The sequence below is a fragment of the Onychomys torridus genome, chromosome 8 (assembly GCF_903995425.1).
Source record: "Onychomys torridus chromosome 8, mOncTor1.1, whole genome shotgun sequence".
Lineage (NCBI taxonomy): Eukaryota > Metazoa > Chordata > Mammalia > Rodentia > Cricetidae > Onychomys > Onychomys torridus.
The window spans coordinates 56,141,153-56,159,707 of NC_050450.1; the positions used below are offsets into that span (position 1 = coordinate 56,141,153).

The 18,555-nt window shown below is 45.6% G+C and overlaps 1 protein-coding gene across 2 annotated transcripts in view; it reads right to left on the minus strand.

Moving 5' to 3' along the window:
* The window catches only part of Usp43 (ubiquitin specific peptidase 43), a 61,892-nt gene that overhangs the window by 38,891 nt on the left and 4,446 nt on the right, over nt 1-18,555 (minus strand). For both annotated transcript variants that reach the window (XM_036197062.1, XM_036197061.1), the window contains exons 2-3: nt 12,765-12,896; nt 3,038-3,141 (exon numbers count right to left, since the gene is read on the minus strand). In XM_036197062.1, the coding sequence (XP_036052955.1) occupies nt 3,038-3,141; nt 12,765-12,896 (236 nt within the window). The remainder of the gene's footprint in view (nt 1-3,037; nt 3,142-12,764; nt 12,897-18,555) is intronic.

Consider the following 18,555-nt stretch of genomic DNA (forward strand, 5'->3'; position numbering starts at 1 on the left):
GACTACTTGCTGGGTGCCAGATTTTCTCTTTGCATGATAAAAGTGTTCAGGAGCCAGGAAGAGATGATGGGCTACCCAGCACCGTGAGCATACATGGTGCTGGGTTGCACATTTGAAATGTATAGTTGAGCTGGGTGCGGGGGTTGAGGAGGGAAGAGCGCCTGAGCCCAGAAGTTTGAGGCCAGGATGGGCAACTTAGGGGACCTTGTGTCAAACTTAAATGGATAACTGTTGAAGTGAGATGGTTCATTTTATGTTTCCCCTTTGGAAGGGAGGAGAGGAGGGGAGTTTAGTCTCACATCTCAGCATACAAAGGATGGGAAAACACACTGCACACCAACTTTCAACCGGGGCCTCTTTATCCCTGGTGCTTAGCTTCCCTGAACCCCTAAAACCCACAAATAGCATTTTTTAAAATTACATGTATTTATTTCATAGGGGGTGGGTGGACATGCTACGGTATGCATGTCAGGTTAGAGAAGAGCCTGTGGGGGGTCAGTCCTTTCCTTCCACAATGTGGGTTCTGGCATGGAACTCAGGCCATCAGCCTTGGCAGCAAGTACCTTTATTCCCTGAGCCATCTCACTAGCCCACAAGCAGCTTTTCAAAGGCCCAGACTTCCAGGACTTTCTGCCATGGATTCTATTTCAATGAGGGTAAGGAGGGACTCTGACATCTTAAATTTAAAAACTTCCCAGGAGCCAAATGTGTTGTTTCACAGCTATAATCTTAGCATTTGAGAAGCTGAGGTAGAAGTTCCAGGCCAGCCTGGGCTATATAGCAAGATACTACCTCAAAGAAAATTTAATAATAATAATAATAATAATAATAACAATAACAATAACAATAACAATAATAATAATAATATAGGCAAGCAGGAAGATAAACCCATGGATTCACCTGAGGCATCTGCTCATTGCTAGATCTTGGGGATACAAATTATTTCAGGAGATGGAAGTTACCAGAAGGTTAGCATTTCCTTGCTTGCTGGTGGTGGTACCGGAGCACACAGCCTCAAGGCTGCTAGGCATAATGCTAGGCTCCCACACCCTGGTGCCCAGTCTTTTCTGTGTAACATGGACTCCAGCTTACATCACTGGAGAACTCACCTGGAGGAATCAAGGTAGTGTTTTGATAAAAGCAGTGTGTCCCACAGCATTTGCTGGCCACTGGACATGGCATTGTGGGGTTCCCTATGCTACCCAGTGTCTCTTCAGATCCCCCCACCTCTTCAGATCACTGTGTGCCAGGGTGTGCAACAGGCCACAGGATACAATCTTGTGTTTGGAGAGCTTCCTAAGCCCTGCCTCACTCTTCAGTTCTTTTAACCTCCACAAAACAAAACCAGAAGCATGTTTTCTTTCATAGAGTTGCAGCTATGTATCAAACTCGTTCAAGAAGATGACCTTGATTTTTTTTTTCTTTAAATCTATTTATATGTGTCTGTGCATGTGAGCATATGCAGATGCCTGCAGAGGCCAGAGGGGTTGTTGGATCCTTTGGAACAGGAATTATGAGAGTTTGTAAGCTGCCTGATGTGGGGGCTGGGATCCAAGCTCGTCCTCTGAAAGAGCAATAAGTGTTCTTAACGGCTGAGCCACATCTCCTGTCCTAGTCTGACCTTTAGATTAACCCTGAACTTATTTCAGATAGCAAGAGATGAGTGATTTGGGAAACAATTAAAAATTTCTAAGTAATTGGCTAATTATTTGTATGTATGTATGTATTATGTATGTATGTATCTCATGGTGGTGACAATTGAACCCATAGAGTTGTATTGGATCGAAGTTTTTTATGATCCATTTGTATCATATCCAACTGGTTCAAGAATACGAACTTGTACATGCCAAGCATGAACTCTACCACTGAGCTATGGCCTCATTCTAATTTCATATAGAGCATAAGCACTATACTTTAATAGTATGTAAAATATAAAATGTATTATCAAATCATATGTAAATAATACACATTGACTGTAAAATAAAACAACAACAACTCTATCACAGAAGTTGAGAATAGAATGGCAGTTACCAGAGACCAGGGAGAAGAGACGGGGAAAGGCTGACCAATGGGCATTAACTCACAGGTAGCAAGAAGTCCTGGGTTCAACCATATAGATGAAATCACTAGAGATGACTAAATATTACACATCAACAAACTACAAGGAGGACTTTATAACATTTTTACCATAAATTAATGATGAAGGTTTAAGGATACACATCTATTTAACATGACATTAGATATTACAGACACATGTCAAATCATCATTCCATTCACGTGTTCAATTTTGATTTTGGTCCAGCCTTTAAAAAAAATGGAGCTTAAATACTGACACTTGAAACACGCAGATGTGGGAATCCCACCTAAGAGGTTTTCCATATCCAATGGCCTTCCTTAAGTCGGCTCTGTGCTCACTCCCACCTTGAAGCTTGTAGTCATCTCCGCTGAGTATGTTCCCACCCATTTGATCCTATCGGCTATCAAAGCCCATGAAAAGACACATGTGGCCAAGCAGTCTGGGGCTAGGGTCTCCTCTCTGAAGTCTCATTGCTGCAGGTATCTTTTACTAAACACCAGAGTTCTTAAAACATCCATACCCTCATATAGAAATACCCACGGCGCCTGTTTCATGAAGTGAAAGGCCATGTGATGATTTCTACATCCCCCATGCTGTGTGGAGCTCACAAAATGACTAACTCAAAGTGAGCTCTCTGGCCATGCCCAGCAAACAGGAAGAGTCTCCCCAGCTTCAGTACGACTTCAGCTGGTGATATTCTGGTTCCCACGTCCCCGTTCTATAGAACCATCCTCCAGCTACTCCTTTCCTTTCAGGGAGGGCAGAAGGCCATTCCAAGAAGCCAAGAAGGGAAAGAAGAAATCCTCAAGGTCGGAGACCACAGGAGACTGACTACTGTGGCTGTGAATGGAATGGGAAGGGTCCTTGTGTATTGTGTTGTGTTGTTGTGCAGGGTTAAGGGCGGGCAAGCAGGGTGCAGAGCTCCCAGAGAGCACACTCTAAGAACACGCCCCATCTTACCTGTACTGGGCTTGAAAGTGGCTCTGCACAAAGCTGGGGCCTAAGGAGGGAGGAGCTGCAGACAGCCGGAGGTCCTCCAAGGCCTTACTGGCATCTGGGGGCAGCTGCAAAGAAACAGGAAAGAAATCCGATGACATCCTGTCCACATTATGTCACACAGCTGCTTCCAGAACATGAAGCCCATTACCCCTGCCCCCGCCCACCCACAATGCCCACATCGTCCCTTCCTGAGCCTTGTGGAGCAATGATCTTCAGTACTGCCTTTATGATTACTCAGTGTTCTTTCAATCTCACTGTTTCCCCCGAATCCCTGAGAAGGGGTGTATGTATGTATGTGCTGAGAGCAGAACTGAAGGATGATCATAGCTCATAGCGAGAGCTCACACACACACTCCCAGCCCCAACCCCACCCTGGGGTTGATGGCACCCAAAATCAGTATCAACAGTCTAAAAGGAAGGTGTTGACAGGTGCCACCCGCTCCAGAGGGTCTAGGCACGAATCTTCTCCTGGCCTCTTCCAGATTCGGTGGCTGCTGGAATTGCTTGCCTTGTGGCCACACCATTCTGTCGTTAGGGCCAGCATCTTCAGATCTCTCTTTGCTCTGTATTTACGCTGCTTTGTCTTCTGTGGTCTCCACACTCCCTCTGCCTCTGTTATAACAACACTCAATATTATGCTAAGGGACTACCTGGATAATCCAAGTTAATTACCCTAATTCAACATTCTTAATCACACCTGCAAATATCAGATCCAAATCCCTGCACCCTTAATATACCTTTCTGGGTCATCTTTCACCTCTCCTTCCCCAGAGCCTGGCCTACCCCAATGTCCCCAATCTCCTCTGGAAGGCTATCACTCCCCAGATGAACAGCACCAGCTCTCCAGGTTCCCTAGCTATCCTTAGTCTCAGCCCACTCTACACCACACAGGGGACACAATTACACAATTAGAAGTCCCTGCTACACAAGACCCACACTGCTAGAGAAGGCTGTCAGGGGACCATTCCAATCACAACTCCTCATAATACAAAGCTGTTTAGTAACTATCTGAGCATCCATATAAGGCCAGAAACATAATTTGCCTGACAGCACTGTATCTCAATTTCTCAGTTTTTCTTTTTTATCTTGACTACCCTAAGGAGTCATTTTAGACATGTTTCCCTTCCCACTCACATACTTGGAGTTCTGGAGAGTACACCCAGGGCCTCACACACACTAGACAAGTACTCCACCACTGAGCTTCATCTCCAACTAGGCAGGGTTTTCAAACCGCCTCCAACACAAAACTATACTAGAGCACTGTGCACACATCTGCGTGTTCTGTGCCTATCTAGCTCCCAGGCCAGCTTTGGCATTTGAGGGCCCTGGACAAGTCGTCCTCTTTGCCTCTGTGTCGCCATGAGCAGTCCGTGTTCTCTGACTGTTTCTGTTGGGCATTTCTAACAGTGATGGTGTTCACACAGGTGGCTAGTATTCTCCTAACCCAGTGAAATGATTGCCTTGCTTTGTAGTTTTTAATCTTAGTCCATTTTCTGTTGCTATAATAAAATACTCAAACTGAGGGACTTATTCTTTCTTGTTTTGTGTTGTTTTTGTTTCTTTGTTTAGGTAGGTCTCATGTGAGGGGATAGGACGGTTGAGGCAGGTTGTGTAGCTCTGTTGGCCTCAAACTCACTATAGACCCAAGACCAACTTTAAGACTCCTGATTTTCTGTCCTATACCTCTCAAATGCTGGGATTACAGCCAGGCACCGCTACCCTGGGCAAACTGTGAAAAACTGGTTTAGCTCACAGTTCTACGACTAGAAGATGACACTAGCGTCTTCTCGGCACCTAGCAAGGACCTCAGGGCTCACAACAAAGCAGGCATCTCTCCCTTGTCTTACGAAGCTACCAATCCCATCATGGGCACACCCTACTCTCATGATCTCATCTGTCTCAATTACCCTCCAAAGTGCCCGGCTTATTTCCAAACACCATTAACAAAGCTGAGGCTGGAGCTGAGTGGTAGGAAGCTGCTTACCTAGCATGTGGGAGGCCCTGGGATCCATTGCCAGCACTGCAAGGTACCATTAACACACAAGTGTGGGGATTACGTCTCCAGCATACAGCAGTTCCCTAATTCTAATATAGATGATAGCACCCATCTGATAGAAGGCATGTTTTTGAGGAGTTAAAGAGTCATTTATAGATAGTATATTAGTCAGGGTTACTACTGCTGTGATGAAACACCATGACCAAAAGTTACTCGGGAAGGAAAGGGTTTATTTGTTTTACATATCCAAAGTCACAGTCCGCTGAGGAAAGCCAAGGCAGGAACTCAAACCAGGTGGGAACCTTGAGGCAGGAGCTGATGCAGAGGCCATGGAAGGGTACTGCTTTCTAGCTTGCTCCTTGTGGCTTGCTCAGCCTGCTTTCTTATAGCACTTAGGACCACCAGGCCAGAGGTGGCACTACCCATAATAAGCTAGGCCCTTTCCCATCAATCATTAAGAAAATATCCTGTATATTTGTCCAAAACCTGATGTTATGGAGGCAGTTTCTCAGTTGAGGTTCTCTCCTCTCAGACAACTTTAGTTTGTGTTGACAAAATAATGTCCAGCACAGATAGATAGATGGACAGATAGATAGATAGATAGATAGATGGATGGATAGATGGATGGATGGATGGATGGATGATCGATACTCAGCTTGGCACATACTGAATATTATAAAGGTGGTGGTGTTACATATTGGAGATATCTGATAGTTTTGTCTCTGTTTGTTTGTTTGTTTGTTTGTTAACCGGAGTGGTAGTTCCATGCTTACAGGGATGCTTTAACTCAACAGCCATTCCCAAGAAAAGAAGGTTTAAGGGTCCAAGTAACGAGCAGGTGACCTGAGCAGAAGCCATGAAGATGAAAAGAGGTGCGAGGGGTTTCCAAGAGACCCTGTGTGTGGAGTTCTCATTCCAGCAGAACCAGGGAGAAGAAGAGAAGGGAGAAACACACCACCTCAAGGGTCCCACTCAGGGATGGCTGGACACTGGTTCCATTAACAGAAGTCAAAGGGATGGGGCTTGGGAAAGACACACCAAGTTCAAGGGTGACTCAACAGCCAGACAGAGGAGTGACAAATCTTTGCAAGAGCCAGGAGGTGTGAACTTGCATTGTGCAGATACGGGAATGTTCTGGCTGCCCAGGATTTACAATTCTTGAGACCTTGTCCAGTCCCTAGATGGGAATATGTGGGATGTTTTCCTCTGAGTGGAGCACAGCTGTGATTACCCACATAAGACTCTCCATAACCCCAGCTTGTTGATGCTCCCTCATAAAAAGGGACCTAGGAGGGGTCATTAGACCCTCTTCCTATGCCCTGTCAGCTGTCTGTAATCCCAACCCAATTGTGAGTGCTCTCAGGAAGTTCTAGAGTACAGAGGAGCCAGAAGGTTCCTGAAAAGTGAAGATCTCCATGTGTGTGGCTTTAGGGATCACCACCCACACTAGAAAGGGACCTTTTAGTGATACAGCTGTTTTGAGGTCACACACAACTCTAAGCCCCTCAACCATGTTCCTGTGATTAAGCCCAATAAAGTCATTGGTTCACCAGCCTAGACACAGATGGGATGGTTAATTTGGTTGGCCATTGGTGACCTATCTAGGATAAAGATATATTTGCTTAAGTCTCCCCAAGAAAAGCTTAATTCCCTACCAAGAGACAGGTCCATGACCCAAGCTGCACTCAGATGTCCCTGCCAGGACATGAGCAGAGTGACCTAAGCTGAAAACACCAATTCCAGCTGTCATGACTAAACAAGAAGTTCCTGCCATCGAGGCTCTGCGTCAACTCAGAGCTGTCTCATTCTAGACAAGCTCTCCGTTTAATCCCGTGTGCTTCTCCTAGCTGACCATCTCCATTCCCCTCCTAGAGAGGCTCAAGTTGTGCTTGTAATGCAGGGGAGTTCCATATAGAGATGGCAAGCTGAGACACTGGGCATGACTGGTGATGGGGTGTGGAAAGAAAATGTTGAGCCAGACAGAAGGACAGGCAGCAGGAAGTCATGCACAAAGCATGGGTTATGAGGTTAGAGGCACATGAATCTGGTCTGCTAGGTGAGCAAACCTTGACACCTCTTAAAACTACAGTGTATACTTCAGCAGCAATCCCCGGCATGCAACTGTGGTGCAGGTCAAGAGATGAGGTACACACCAGCCGTGGAGACTCACACCTGTAATCCCATCACTGGGGGGTGGGGTGGGGGCTGAAACTGGAAGATCATTGCTTGAAAGGCACCTTGTACTACATTTTGAATTTTGAGGCCAGCCTGGGCTATGGTGTGAGTTTATGGCTAGGTTAAGCTACAGAGGGAAACTCTGTCTCAGAAAGAAAGAAGGGAGGGAGAGAGGGAGGACTCTTGACTGACACACAGTAGGTTCTTCATACATGTTGGCTGTGTTTCCTCCCTAGACTCATGCCCACCTTTATTCTGCAAAAGTAGAATTTTCTGGAAACCCATCAAAAAGATTGTTCATGTGTTGGTGTTTAGAGGGCAGTAAAAATACAGCCTTTGCAGGATGGAAGTATTTGAGAGTCGTTAAAGTAATGGAAAAGAGAGCGGCCCTTACGTTTTCTGTTCCAGTTACAAATAAATCTTGTTGTATGGCTTTCCTATGTCCTCAGTACCGAAATAACTTCAGAAGGGAAAATCACTCAGAGTCACGCAGAGGGCAGGAGCTTTCTTTGTTGAAAGGGAAAATGAAGTTTCCTGCTAAGTAACCACAAAATCTCTGCCCTCTGCCTCCAAGATACACCGCCCCAGCCTCAAGGCAGCCCACCTTCCAGATGCAACTTCAGGACAGAGAGACACTGCTGGTGTCACACACAGGGTCTGAGTGAGGCTGAGTAAGTCCCTTGCTCTGGCCAGCAGCCACCTCCACAGCTTGCCCAGGGATGCCCTGCTTCTAACACACCTGATCCACAGACAGACAGAACGCTGATACGGTGAGGACAAAGAGTGAGTGGGAGAGGAATCTGTGGTTAGCAGGCCAAGTCAGGGAGGATTTGGTTCCAGGTCTGTAGGAAGCCATGAGAGCAAGGCAAGCAGGAGATGACATCACCTTGTTCCCTTTCTAAAGAGATCTGGCTTCAGTGTGGAGGATGGCACAGAGAACAATACTGGGAGCTGGGAATGTCTCTGGAGGGGTAAACATCTGCTTAGCAAGCACAAGGCCCTGGGGTCTATCCCCAGCCCAAAAGAGAGAAGGGAGGAAGAGAAGGAATATAGGGAGAGAAGGAGGGAAGGAGGGAGGGAGGGAGGGAGGGAGGGAAGGAGGGAGAGAGAGAGGGAGGGAGGGAGGGAGGGAGGGAGGGAGGGAGGGAGGGAGGGAAAGAAGTAAGTTGAAAGACTAACTTTCAATCATGGCCACTTTTCCTGTATCTTGAAGTTATCAAGAATGATTGGCAGGCCCACATGATGTAAATAAACTCAAATGTCTCAAAGAACCATTTGGGGGTAGCACATATTCATAAGGAACAAAGATTTTAGAGCAGAGCCTCTCAATTAGAGGGTGATTTGGGTTCCCATGCAGGGGACATTTGGCAGTGTTTGCACACTGACCCTGGCACCTAGCCACAAAAACAGTGCTAACGCTATGACACACCAGTCAGCGCCACACAGGATGGCCCCAGATGCCAAAAGTGCTCAGGTTCAGAAATCCTGGTATAGAGTGTCATTTCCTTATTAGTGTATGGGCTCTCCCACTCACTAGTTCTGTGACTCGGACACACATAGCTTACCCTCTCTATTCTTAAGCCAAATGATTTTCCCTGCTATCAAAGGAGTGGAGAGGAAAAGTAAAAGGCAGCTGGGAAGGCTGCTGCTGAAGTCTGCATCTGGATGTCACTCAAAGACCCATGGGTTAAGGCATTGTCCCAGGCTTTCACTATTAGGAGCTGGTAGGACCTTCAAGAGACAGGGCCTAGGGACAAGTCTTAAGTCATCGTGAGTATGCCCTGAAAGGGAACTGTGGGGATCCGGTCCCCTTCTCGGCTACCACGAGATAAACAGCTCCCACCATGAAGTGCTCCCTCATCATAGCCCAAATACAACGGGTCCACCTGACCAGACTGAAATATCCCAAAGCCAATGTAAACATTTCTTCTTTGTAAGTGGTTACCACAGCCATTTTGTTACACTCACAGGAAACTAAGCCAGCTATCTATCCCACCTACTTTCCAGTCAGGAAGAAGAACTTCCCAGTACAGGAGGAGAACAGCAGAGTCCTTGTTTATATAGCACAGGAAGTGGAGACAGCCATTCATATCTCTCTCTCTCTCTCTCTCTCTCTCTCTCTCTCTCTCTCTCCTCTCCCTCCTCCTCTCTCTCTCTCTCTCTCTCTCTCTCTCTCTCTCTCTCTCTCTCTCTCTCGACAGGGTTTCTCTGTGTACTTTTGGTGCCTGTTCTGGATCTCACTCTGTACACCAGGCTGGCCTTGAACTCACAGAGATCCGCCTGGCTCTGCCTCCCAAGCGCTGGGATTAAATGCATGTACTACCACCACATGACCTCCATACCTCTCTTTTACTGGGGAACTAAGACACAGATGCTTCCAAGAAAGGAGGTCCAGCACCCTGGATTTGAGATCAATGGTCCAGACTCAATCCTATTTCCACCAGGTAGAAGATGATGTCCCCTCAAGGGGCATGAAGGCGAAGCAAGACGATCAAGCCTTTGAGATCACCCTTAGCTACATAGTGAGTTCAAGTTCAATCTAAGCTACATGAGACTATCAAAGAGTGAGTAATGCCTGGGGAATGCCTTAATCTATGTTTCCCCTAACTATAGAATATGAGTTATGATTATAAATATTATAATAAGACAACCATTTAATAAGTTTACTGAGTATCTACTATTCAGCAAATTAGAGATACAATATAGACATTCAGTAAATGGTATCCTTAGTGTGTGTGTGTGTGTGTGTGTGTGTGTGTGTGTGTACACATTTCCCATTTCAAACTTTGTTCTTTGAACTTATGGAAGGCACACAAGTAGACAACATGTATCTGCCCAGTGGCGTATTCTTTGGGCCAGCAATTAATTCTGACTCTGTAAAAGCCTTCCTCGGCCCATGTTCTCCCCACAGGCACATGACTCTGAGGAGTCTAATCAGACTGTTCCATTCTTCTGACCACATGCCCAGGAATGTGCATGCCAGCTATGCTGGGACAATCAGTGTTTGCTCTGGCATGCCAGGCTCTGGAGACTCTGTGAGCAATGCAGAAGGCCCTCTTGCTACCACGTGAGCAGAGCCAGAGAGAGAACGAAGAGACGGTATCAGAGACACAGTGATATCACCCGGGACCTTGGATGCAGTCCCATCCAAAGTTGCTTCAACCAGAAGTGCAGGTTATAAAAAAACAACAAATGCCCTTTCCTTAAGCCAGATGAAGTTAAATTTCTATCACATAAAAACAAAAAGATCTGAATAAGATCCACAGAAGAATGACTATAAATAAAAGGGAAAAAAAAAATCACCCATTCCCCTCCCAACCCAGAAACAGCACCACATTGGTGTGTGGTTCCCTGGGGTTTTGTTTTGTTTTGTTTCATTTTGAGATAGAGTCTCACTGTATAGCCCTGGTCAGCCTGAAACTCAAATATGTAGACCAGGCTGTCCTCGAACTCACAGAGATCCATCTGCCTCTGCCTACTGAGTGTTGAGATTAAAGACGTATATCACGCCGGGCAGTGGTGGCACACGCCTTTAATCCCAGCACTCGGGAGGCAGAGGCAGGCGGATCTCTGTGAGTTCGAGGCCAGCCTGGTCTCCAAAGCAAGTTCCAGGAAAGGCGCAAAGCTACACAGAGAAACCCTGTCTCAAAAAAAAATAAAAAATAAAAAAAAAGACGTACATCACTATACCTGGCTTCCACCTGGAGCTTTGTTAGGGTGACCTCTGCTTTTGTTTTCCTGGTGTCCCCCAGTCACTGGAGTGATTGCTTTTAAAACAAGAGAATGGGCTTTCAAGCCAGAGACTCTTGGGCTAGAATTCTGCCGACTTTCCTCCCCTTTATTTAGGATTAATTTGAGTTATGCCTCTGTGCTTATCTGTGTGTATGTATATATGTGTAGGTGCCCAGAGGTCAGAAGGAGACAGATCCCTTGGAGCTGATTTACAGGCATTTGTGAACTGTCTGCTGTTGAACAAGAAACTCAACTCTTGTCCACTGTCGAGCAGTACTGACTCTTAACCACTGGTGCATCTCTCCAGCCTCCTGACCGACCCTTCCTTAACTGTTGTACTGGGATTATAGACATGCACCATCAAGTTTGGCTTCCCAAGGGGTTTGCTGTTACTGTTAGTGGATTCAGAAGATGGGAAATCAGGTGTCCAGATATAAAACGGAAGGGCTGAGAACATAGTTCCAGTGGTAGAGCACTGGCCCATGAGGCCTGAGGCTGAAGTTCAATTCTCAGGACTGTGGGGGGAAAAAAACTAATGAAGCAATTCCGGGAGCTGGGCCTGAACTGTCTGTGAAATCTACCAAAACTGTGTTGCTTCCTGGCTAATTACCAAGGTGCATACCATACCTACTATTTAAGGCTCCGGCTCCTATAACTTGGCTCACTCACAATGTAACTTCATCCACTTTTCCTTGAGCAGCAAAGAGATCCTAGTAAAGCACAAGCCACTCTTGGCCTTCATTTCCAAAAGCTGGTAAAGAACACAGTTGATGTGACAATTACCTGCGACTTCTACGAAGTATTATAGTGTGGCTGGGTGTGGTGGCACCCAACTGTCCTCCCAGCCCTTAGAGAAGCAGAGGCAGGGGGAGTTTAGGGTGAGAGTTTAAACCCAGCTTGGACTCTGTGACCAAGCTGCAACCTCCAGTGCTACAGAGGCTGAATGAACTAGGAGGAATGTCCCAAGTTCGAGCCTGAGCTACACAGCAAAACTCCATCCAAACAAAACAAAAGCCAACAACAACGGAGACAAACCCACAGCGTTACAAAGCTGTCTTTGTCCCAAGGTCTGGGGCTTCATCAAAATCAGGAAGTACCCGCCCATGTCTTAAGAAAAACAGAAATGACTGCTCTGTGAGATACATTAACCGGGAAAGCAATAGCAGAGTTGATTGAATCACAGCTGTCTAAAAACAACAAAGAATGACTCTCCTGCCTCCAGATGCCCAGACAATTGCATAGAATGGGCAGGGGGGAAAAAAATTAAGGAAAATATTTTGGGGGGATGGGGAGATGGCTCAATCAGAAAAGTGTCTGCCACATAAGCATAAGGAAGTAAATCCAAGCCCCCAAGCAGGAGCCAGGCGTGGCAGTGTACCCCTGCAATCTCAGCACAGGGGAAGGAGAGGCCAGAGGATGCCTAGGGCTTATCGCCAGGACAGCTTAGCCAAATCAGCAAGCTCCCAGTTTATCAAGAGATCCTGTCTCAAAAAAATATGGTGGAGCATGATCCAAGAAGACACTTGGCGTCAATCTCTGACATTCACATTTGCACCTGCACACATACATACAAAGAAAAATGTTTTCCAAATTAAGAGGCATAATGAAATCTTATCCACAATTACCACTGGGATGAAGGAAGACAAGAAATACTGCAATAGGTGGGAATGTCTATCTAAAACCAGAAGGTGTGCACAGTGACGGGGATACACTGGGATCCAAGGAGCTGAGGATATACCCACGGGAAAGGGAAGGTCAACATTTGCTGTTTAGAGAGTGGCTGACCTGCTCAGACACCAGTCCATGAGCCGAGCCCTCCAAGTCCTCATGGACACGGTCCAGCAGCCAGAGCAGGAACTCCAGGGCATCGTGTTGGGAATTGCCTTGGAACTGGGAGCCATACTTGGAAACAGCATTCTGAAAGGAAAACAAAGACAAGAGTCACCTTGGGCCTTGACACAAATGAAAGAGGGTCTGTAAGCATCCAGCTATCAAGAGGTCATCATTCAGCCTTGACCTGAAATAACAACATGGAAACAACATAGGCAGACAGAGTCTTTCCCGCCAGGGGCTATATGGGTCCACTGAATAGAAGACAGCTCCGTGAGGCTGTCTCTGCAGAATTGGGTGTGTGTGTGTGTGTGTGTGTGTGTGTGTGTGTGTGTGTGTGTGTCCGTGCGAGTGCTGGAAATCTAAACTCAGGTCTTGCACTCACTCGCAAGCACTTTACTAGGTCAGGCTCTTTGCTAAGTCCTCCATAGTGTCGATGGACCATGTCTTCCCTGAAGCTCTTCTTCTCTGATCACTGGGATCCCATGCACCACTGACCTTCCCTCCATCATCTACTTCCACACACTCTCTCAAGTCACCTCACAAGACAATACCCTTCTCACTCTACTCTCCTTGGCTGACTGCATTAATTCTCACGGCTTCCACTCTCTACGCTAATGACCATACAGACAGCAGAACTGGCTTCCTAAGATATAGTGTGGAGGTCCCTCATCAAATGCTGGCTGTGGGGCTTCCTTCTGATCACGTTAGTTGGCGTCTTCCCCTAAGGTTCCCTGTAGCTGAACCACCCACCTAGGTAGGGCTGCCTGACTTAGCAAACAAAATAGAAAGTGTAGGTCAGGGAATGCATGCTTGCCTAGAATACACAAAGCCCTGGGTTCAGTCCCCACAGTTGCTGAAGGAGGAGGAGGAAGAAGAAAAGGAAGAAGACACTATACTAAAAAGTCACTCCTTGTTTATCTGTAGATACTATTATCTACAGGGCATCCCTACCCTACCCTTAAGCCACCCACAAATCTGTCTCGTAATACCAACCTTTCTCTCTGCTCTGCAGCCAGGCCCTCGACTCTGAATCTCTAAAACCAGTCCTTTCTCTTAGCACTGATGCCATCTCTCAGAACCTCCCTCCCAAGAGTAGCCTAGGATTGGATTTGCTCCCCACAAATGCCTCTGCCTCTCCCCTCCAACCCAGTAGGGCAGATCTTCTCATCGAGGTGAACAGAAATAGTTAGAACTCAGCAGTGTGGGTGGATCTGCCCACATCTAAGTGGGGCCCACACCCCTCCCCCACTAGCCCACTGGGTTCATAATAGAGCAGAGCAGTCTTCCTGCAGCACAGCTAAGGTAGCAAATCCTTCCTTATCCTACTATTCACCACAAAGCAGCCCAAACGCCTTCAATTCTCGTGTCCCAAACTCACATCTTTATCTAGTCTCTCTCTCTTCTCTCCTCCTTCCTCGACACCACCAAGATCTGCCCACTAGTCGTCCAGACCTCAAACTCGCTGTGTAGTCAAGGATGACCTTGAACTTCCTACCCTCCTGTCTCCACCTCCCTAGCACCAAGATTATAGACGTGTGCCATCTTGTCTACCTCCTCCTTGTTTCCAAGCCCCAGATAAGCAAGCCACTCTGGTACCCCAAATATACTTTCTGGCTTCTATGGTCTGCGCCAGCACTTTTGTCTAGCCTCCCATGGGTTCTGTCCCCTTCTGTTCGCTGCGAATTCTCTTCCTTATAGCTTGGCTACATCACAATCAAAGCCTCACAAAGAATTCGACAACTTCAAGAAGACAGATAAGACAGAATCTTAACAACAAAACTGTGTAGGGCTGGGGACCTGGCCCTTGCGGCCGCCGATCGTGACAACCTGAACTCAATCCCCAGGGCCCATGGTGGACGGAGAGAACCCGCAAACTGTCTTTTAATTCCTATACAAGTTCTGTGGCAGGCAGGCATTCACATGCATTTGTGCGCATACCCAGCACCACCACCACGACCCCGCCACCACACACACACACACTATTAATAATAAGTAAAAATCAAATTTAAAAAAAGGAATGTCTCTCCGCATATACACAGTAATTCCACTTTGGAGACCGTAACTCAGAGAGATAAAAGACACAAGCAAAGATATTTCTATGGACCAAAATTATCCAAGAGAAAGCTAGCTGTGGAGCCTCGTACCCATTACCCTGAAAGGCACCCATTACCCTGAAAGGCAGAGGGAGGGTGATCTTAAATTCCAGGCTAGCCTAGGCTACACAGCAAGACCTCTTTCTCAAGAAACCAAGGGTTGGGGGTGTAGCTCAATGTGGAGAGTTTGCCCAGCCTGTGAAAGGCCCAAGCAACACAGAATGCACAGGAGCTAAAATACTCAAAAGACGAGCATGATGTCTATCTTGCAGCACAGCATAGCTTGGTCTTCTGTATGGTGATATTTTATTTGTGCTGAAATGTGATTTTATTTGTATGTTAATAAATAAAAGTGCCTGGGGGTCAGAGATAATAACAAGCCATTTAGCAGAAGTCTGGTGGTGGTAGCACACGCCCAATCCGGATCATATGACAGGCAGATCTCTGTGTGTTCAAGGACACCACCAGCATGGAGACACATGTCTTTGATCTCAATACCAACCATAGAGACCTGGAGGTCTGTGTAGACAGGCAGTGATGAGGAGGTCATGTGGTTAGGTTTACAACCAATGAGAAGGCAGAACAGAAAGTCAATAAAAAGACAGACACACAGGATGTAAGTCTCTGAGGGGAAGGATGACAGCAGCTGGTAAGCTAGAGGCTACTGCTCCAACCTCTTGGGCTTTTAACTCTGCATTTGGCTCTGTGTTTTGGTTTTTTGTTTTTGTTTTTTTTTGGGTTTTTTTTTTTTTTTTTTTTTTGGTTTTTTGAGACAGGGTTTCTCTGTAGCTTTGGAGCCTGTCCTGGACTAGCTCTGTAGACAAGGCTGGCCTCAAACTCAGAGATCCACCTGCTTCTGCCTCCCGAGTGCTGGGATTACAGGCGTGCACCACCACCGCCCTGCTGTGTTTCTTGTTTAATAAAACCGTTCAGAATTACATCTACACTTCTGTGTGCATGTGTGTGTGTAAGAGTATGTGAGAGTTAGTGTGAGTGGGTGTGGGTGTGTGAAAGTATGTGTGAGAGTGCCTGTGTGTATGAGTGGTGTGTGAGTGTGTATGTGTATATGAGAGAGCATACGTGTGTTCTCTCCCAAACACTGGTGATTTCAACATTTCTTCTTCTTATTTAATAGTTCTATCCAGAGTTTTTCCCACCCAATAGTTTTTACTGTTTCCGTTCTCCTCTTACTGTTTTGTCCGGAACTTTCAAGACAAAAGTGAAGAAACTTGGGATATAGCTCAGTAGTAAAGTGCTTCCCTACTGTGAGGGGCCCTGAGTTCAATCCTTAGTACCACAGTACCACCGGAGGGGGGAAAAAAAGAGTAACAAAGAATGAATCTTTGTTTCAAGGAAGAGGCACCCCTACAGGAACATCAGAAGTTCAAGGTCATCTTGTCTACTTAGTGAGCTGGAGGCCAGCCTGGGATATTTGAGACCTCTCTCTAACAAATCAATAAAAATAAAATAAAATAAACCAGAAAAGTTAAAATAAATGAAAGAAAATGCCTCTAGTACATCGCTGTATATCTAAATTTGATTTAAAGCACATAAGCTAAGAGAAATTCCAGATGGCTGAAACCCTTATTATAACCATAGAAAAACTAGTATGCCATAAAATAGAATACATATGAAAAACTATGATATCGCTGGGTGTGGTGGTACATGCCCATGATCCCAGCAGGCAGGAGACTGAGAGAGGAGAACACTGAATTCCAGACCAGCCAGGACTGCATGCTAAGAGTTCTGTTAAAAAAAAAAAAAATTTACAAAAAGACATAGCATAAACAATTCTAAAGCTTCTAGCATTGAGGTAGGAGAAAAAGAAACAATTTGGATAAAATATTTATAGAGAATATGGAGGATACAGGGAAGAAAACAGAACATTAAGAACAAAGCTGAATGGATACACAAACAGTGGAGGAGACAGTTCCAAGAATAGACCAGACAAAACACACAGGAAGTACTTCCACCTCACTCCTAACCAAAGAAGAGAGGTAAAAACCAGCCGGATTTTGCACCAAGTAAGTCAGTCAGAGAGGTCCATTACAAAGGCTGGCCGCTGTAACAGTAATGAGGTCCGAGGGATTTGGGACTTCAAAGAGAACTGGTCGTGTGTTCTCGCCTCTAAAAGGGGTTAAGTACATGATGTTGGTGATTATGTAATTATTCTGAGTTAACCATCTTATCATGTATACATACCTCAAAGCATCATGCTATGTACTATATACACAGAATTTTTCTTGTAAATTGTAAGCCTTTATGAGCTGGGGTGACTGGGTTCATGAGAGAGACAAGAACACCCAATCTCCTCTTGGAGATTTTTTATTTTGTTTTGTTTTGTTTTTGTTTTTGTTTTGTTTTGTTTTGGATTTTTTTTTTTTTTTTTTTTTTTGGTTTTTTTGAGACAGGATTTCACTGTGTAACTTTGGAGCCTGTCCTGGAACTTGATCATCTATAGCCTAGGCTGGCCTAGCTCGCCACCACTGCCCAGCCCTCCTCCTCTTAGAGATTTCTTAAATGTGTATCTGCAACCCGGCATTATTATTTGGAAAGATATAATTGATGAGGATTGTAAATGAAAAAAACATAATAATAACCAAACCCAATGGGGTTGATTTAGAAAGGAAAAAAAGGTACCAGGTCTGGTGGCACAGGCCTTTAATCCCAGCACTCAGGAGGCAGAGGCAGACTGTTTCTGTGAGTTCTAGGCCAACCAGGCTACATAGGTCCTGTCTCAAAAACTAAAGAAAAATGGAAGGAAAGGAAAGGGAAGGGAAGGGGAAGGGGAAGGGGAGGGGAGGGGAGGGAAAGGGGAAGGGAAGAGGAGGGGAGAGGAGGGGAAGGGGAAGGGCAAAAGGGAGGGAAGGGAAGGGGGAAGGAAGGGGAGGGAAGGGAAGGGAAGGAAAGGGGAAAGGAAAGAGGAAAGAAAAGGAAAGAAGAAAGAAAAGGAAAGGAAGGAGGGAGGGAAGGAGGGCAAATATTTAAGATAGGATGATGATTACCCAGGTACCTGCACTTGCTAAAATTAATTCAGCACTTAAAATGGATGCACCCCATTACATAACTTATACCTCAAAAAGGTTTATTTTAAAAGTAAAATCAGAAAGGTATTAAAAATAGTTGTTTCTTTTGTTTTGAAAACATGATTCCACTCATGGAATTAGATATTGGAAATAATCAGAGCTGAGAACAATGACTTAAATACAGTGAAATTGGAGCTGGAGATTGCTCAGTGGTTAAGGCTGTCTTCCAGGACTCAGGTGTGGTTCTCAGCACCCATATAACGGCTCACAACCATCTGCAACTCCATTCTCAGAGATCCAAGCTCCTCTTGGGTGCCATGTGGTGCACAGACATATATGCAGGCAAAGGGCTCATTTACATAACAAGAAAGAAATAGAATTTTTCAATAAGTTAAAAAAAAATACAGGGAGTTTCAGTACAGTGTGTTAACTGGAAAACCCAATAACACAACAGTTTCTCCACAAAAGACTGGCCCATTTGTTGACACACTCAATCACTAAAAGTCAAGTTCTATTATACATTATTCTAATGCCAAAATCTCTTGTAATAATACTTACATGATTAAAAAGAAAGAAGGAGCACAGCAGGGTGTAGAGTGCAGTGCACCATTAACCCTAGCACTT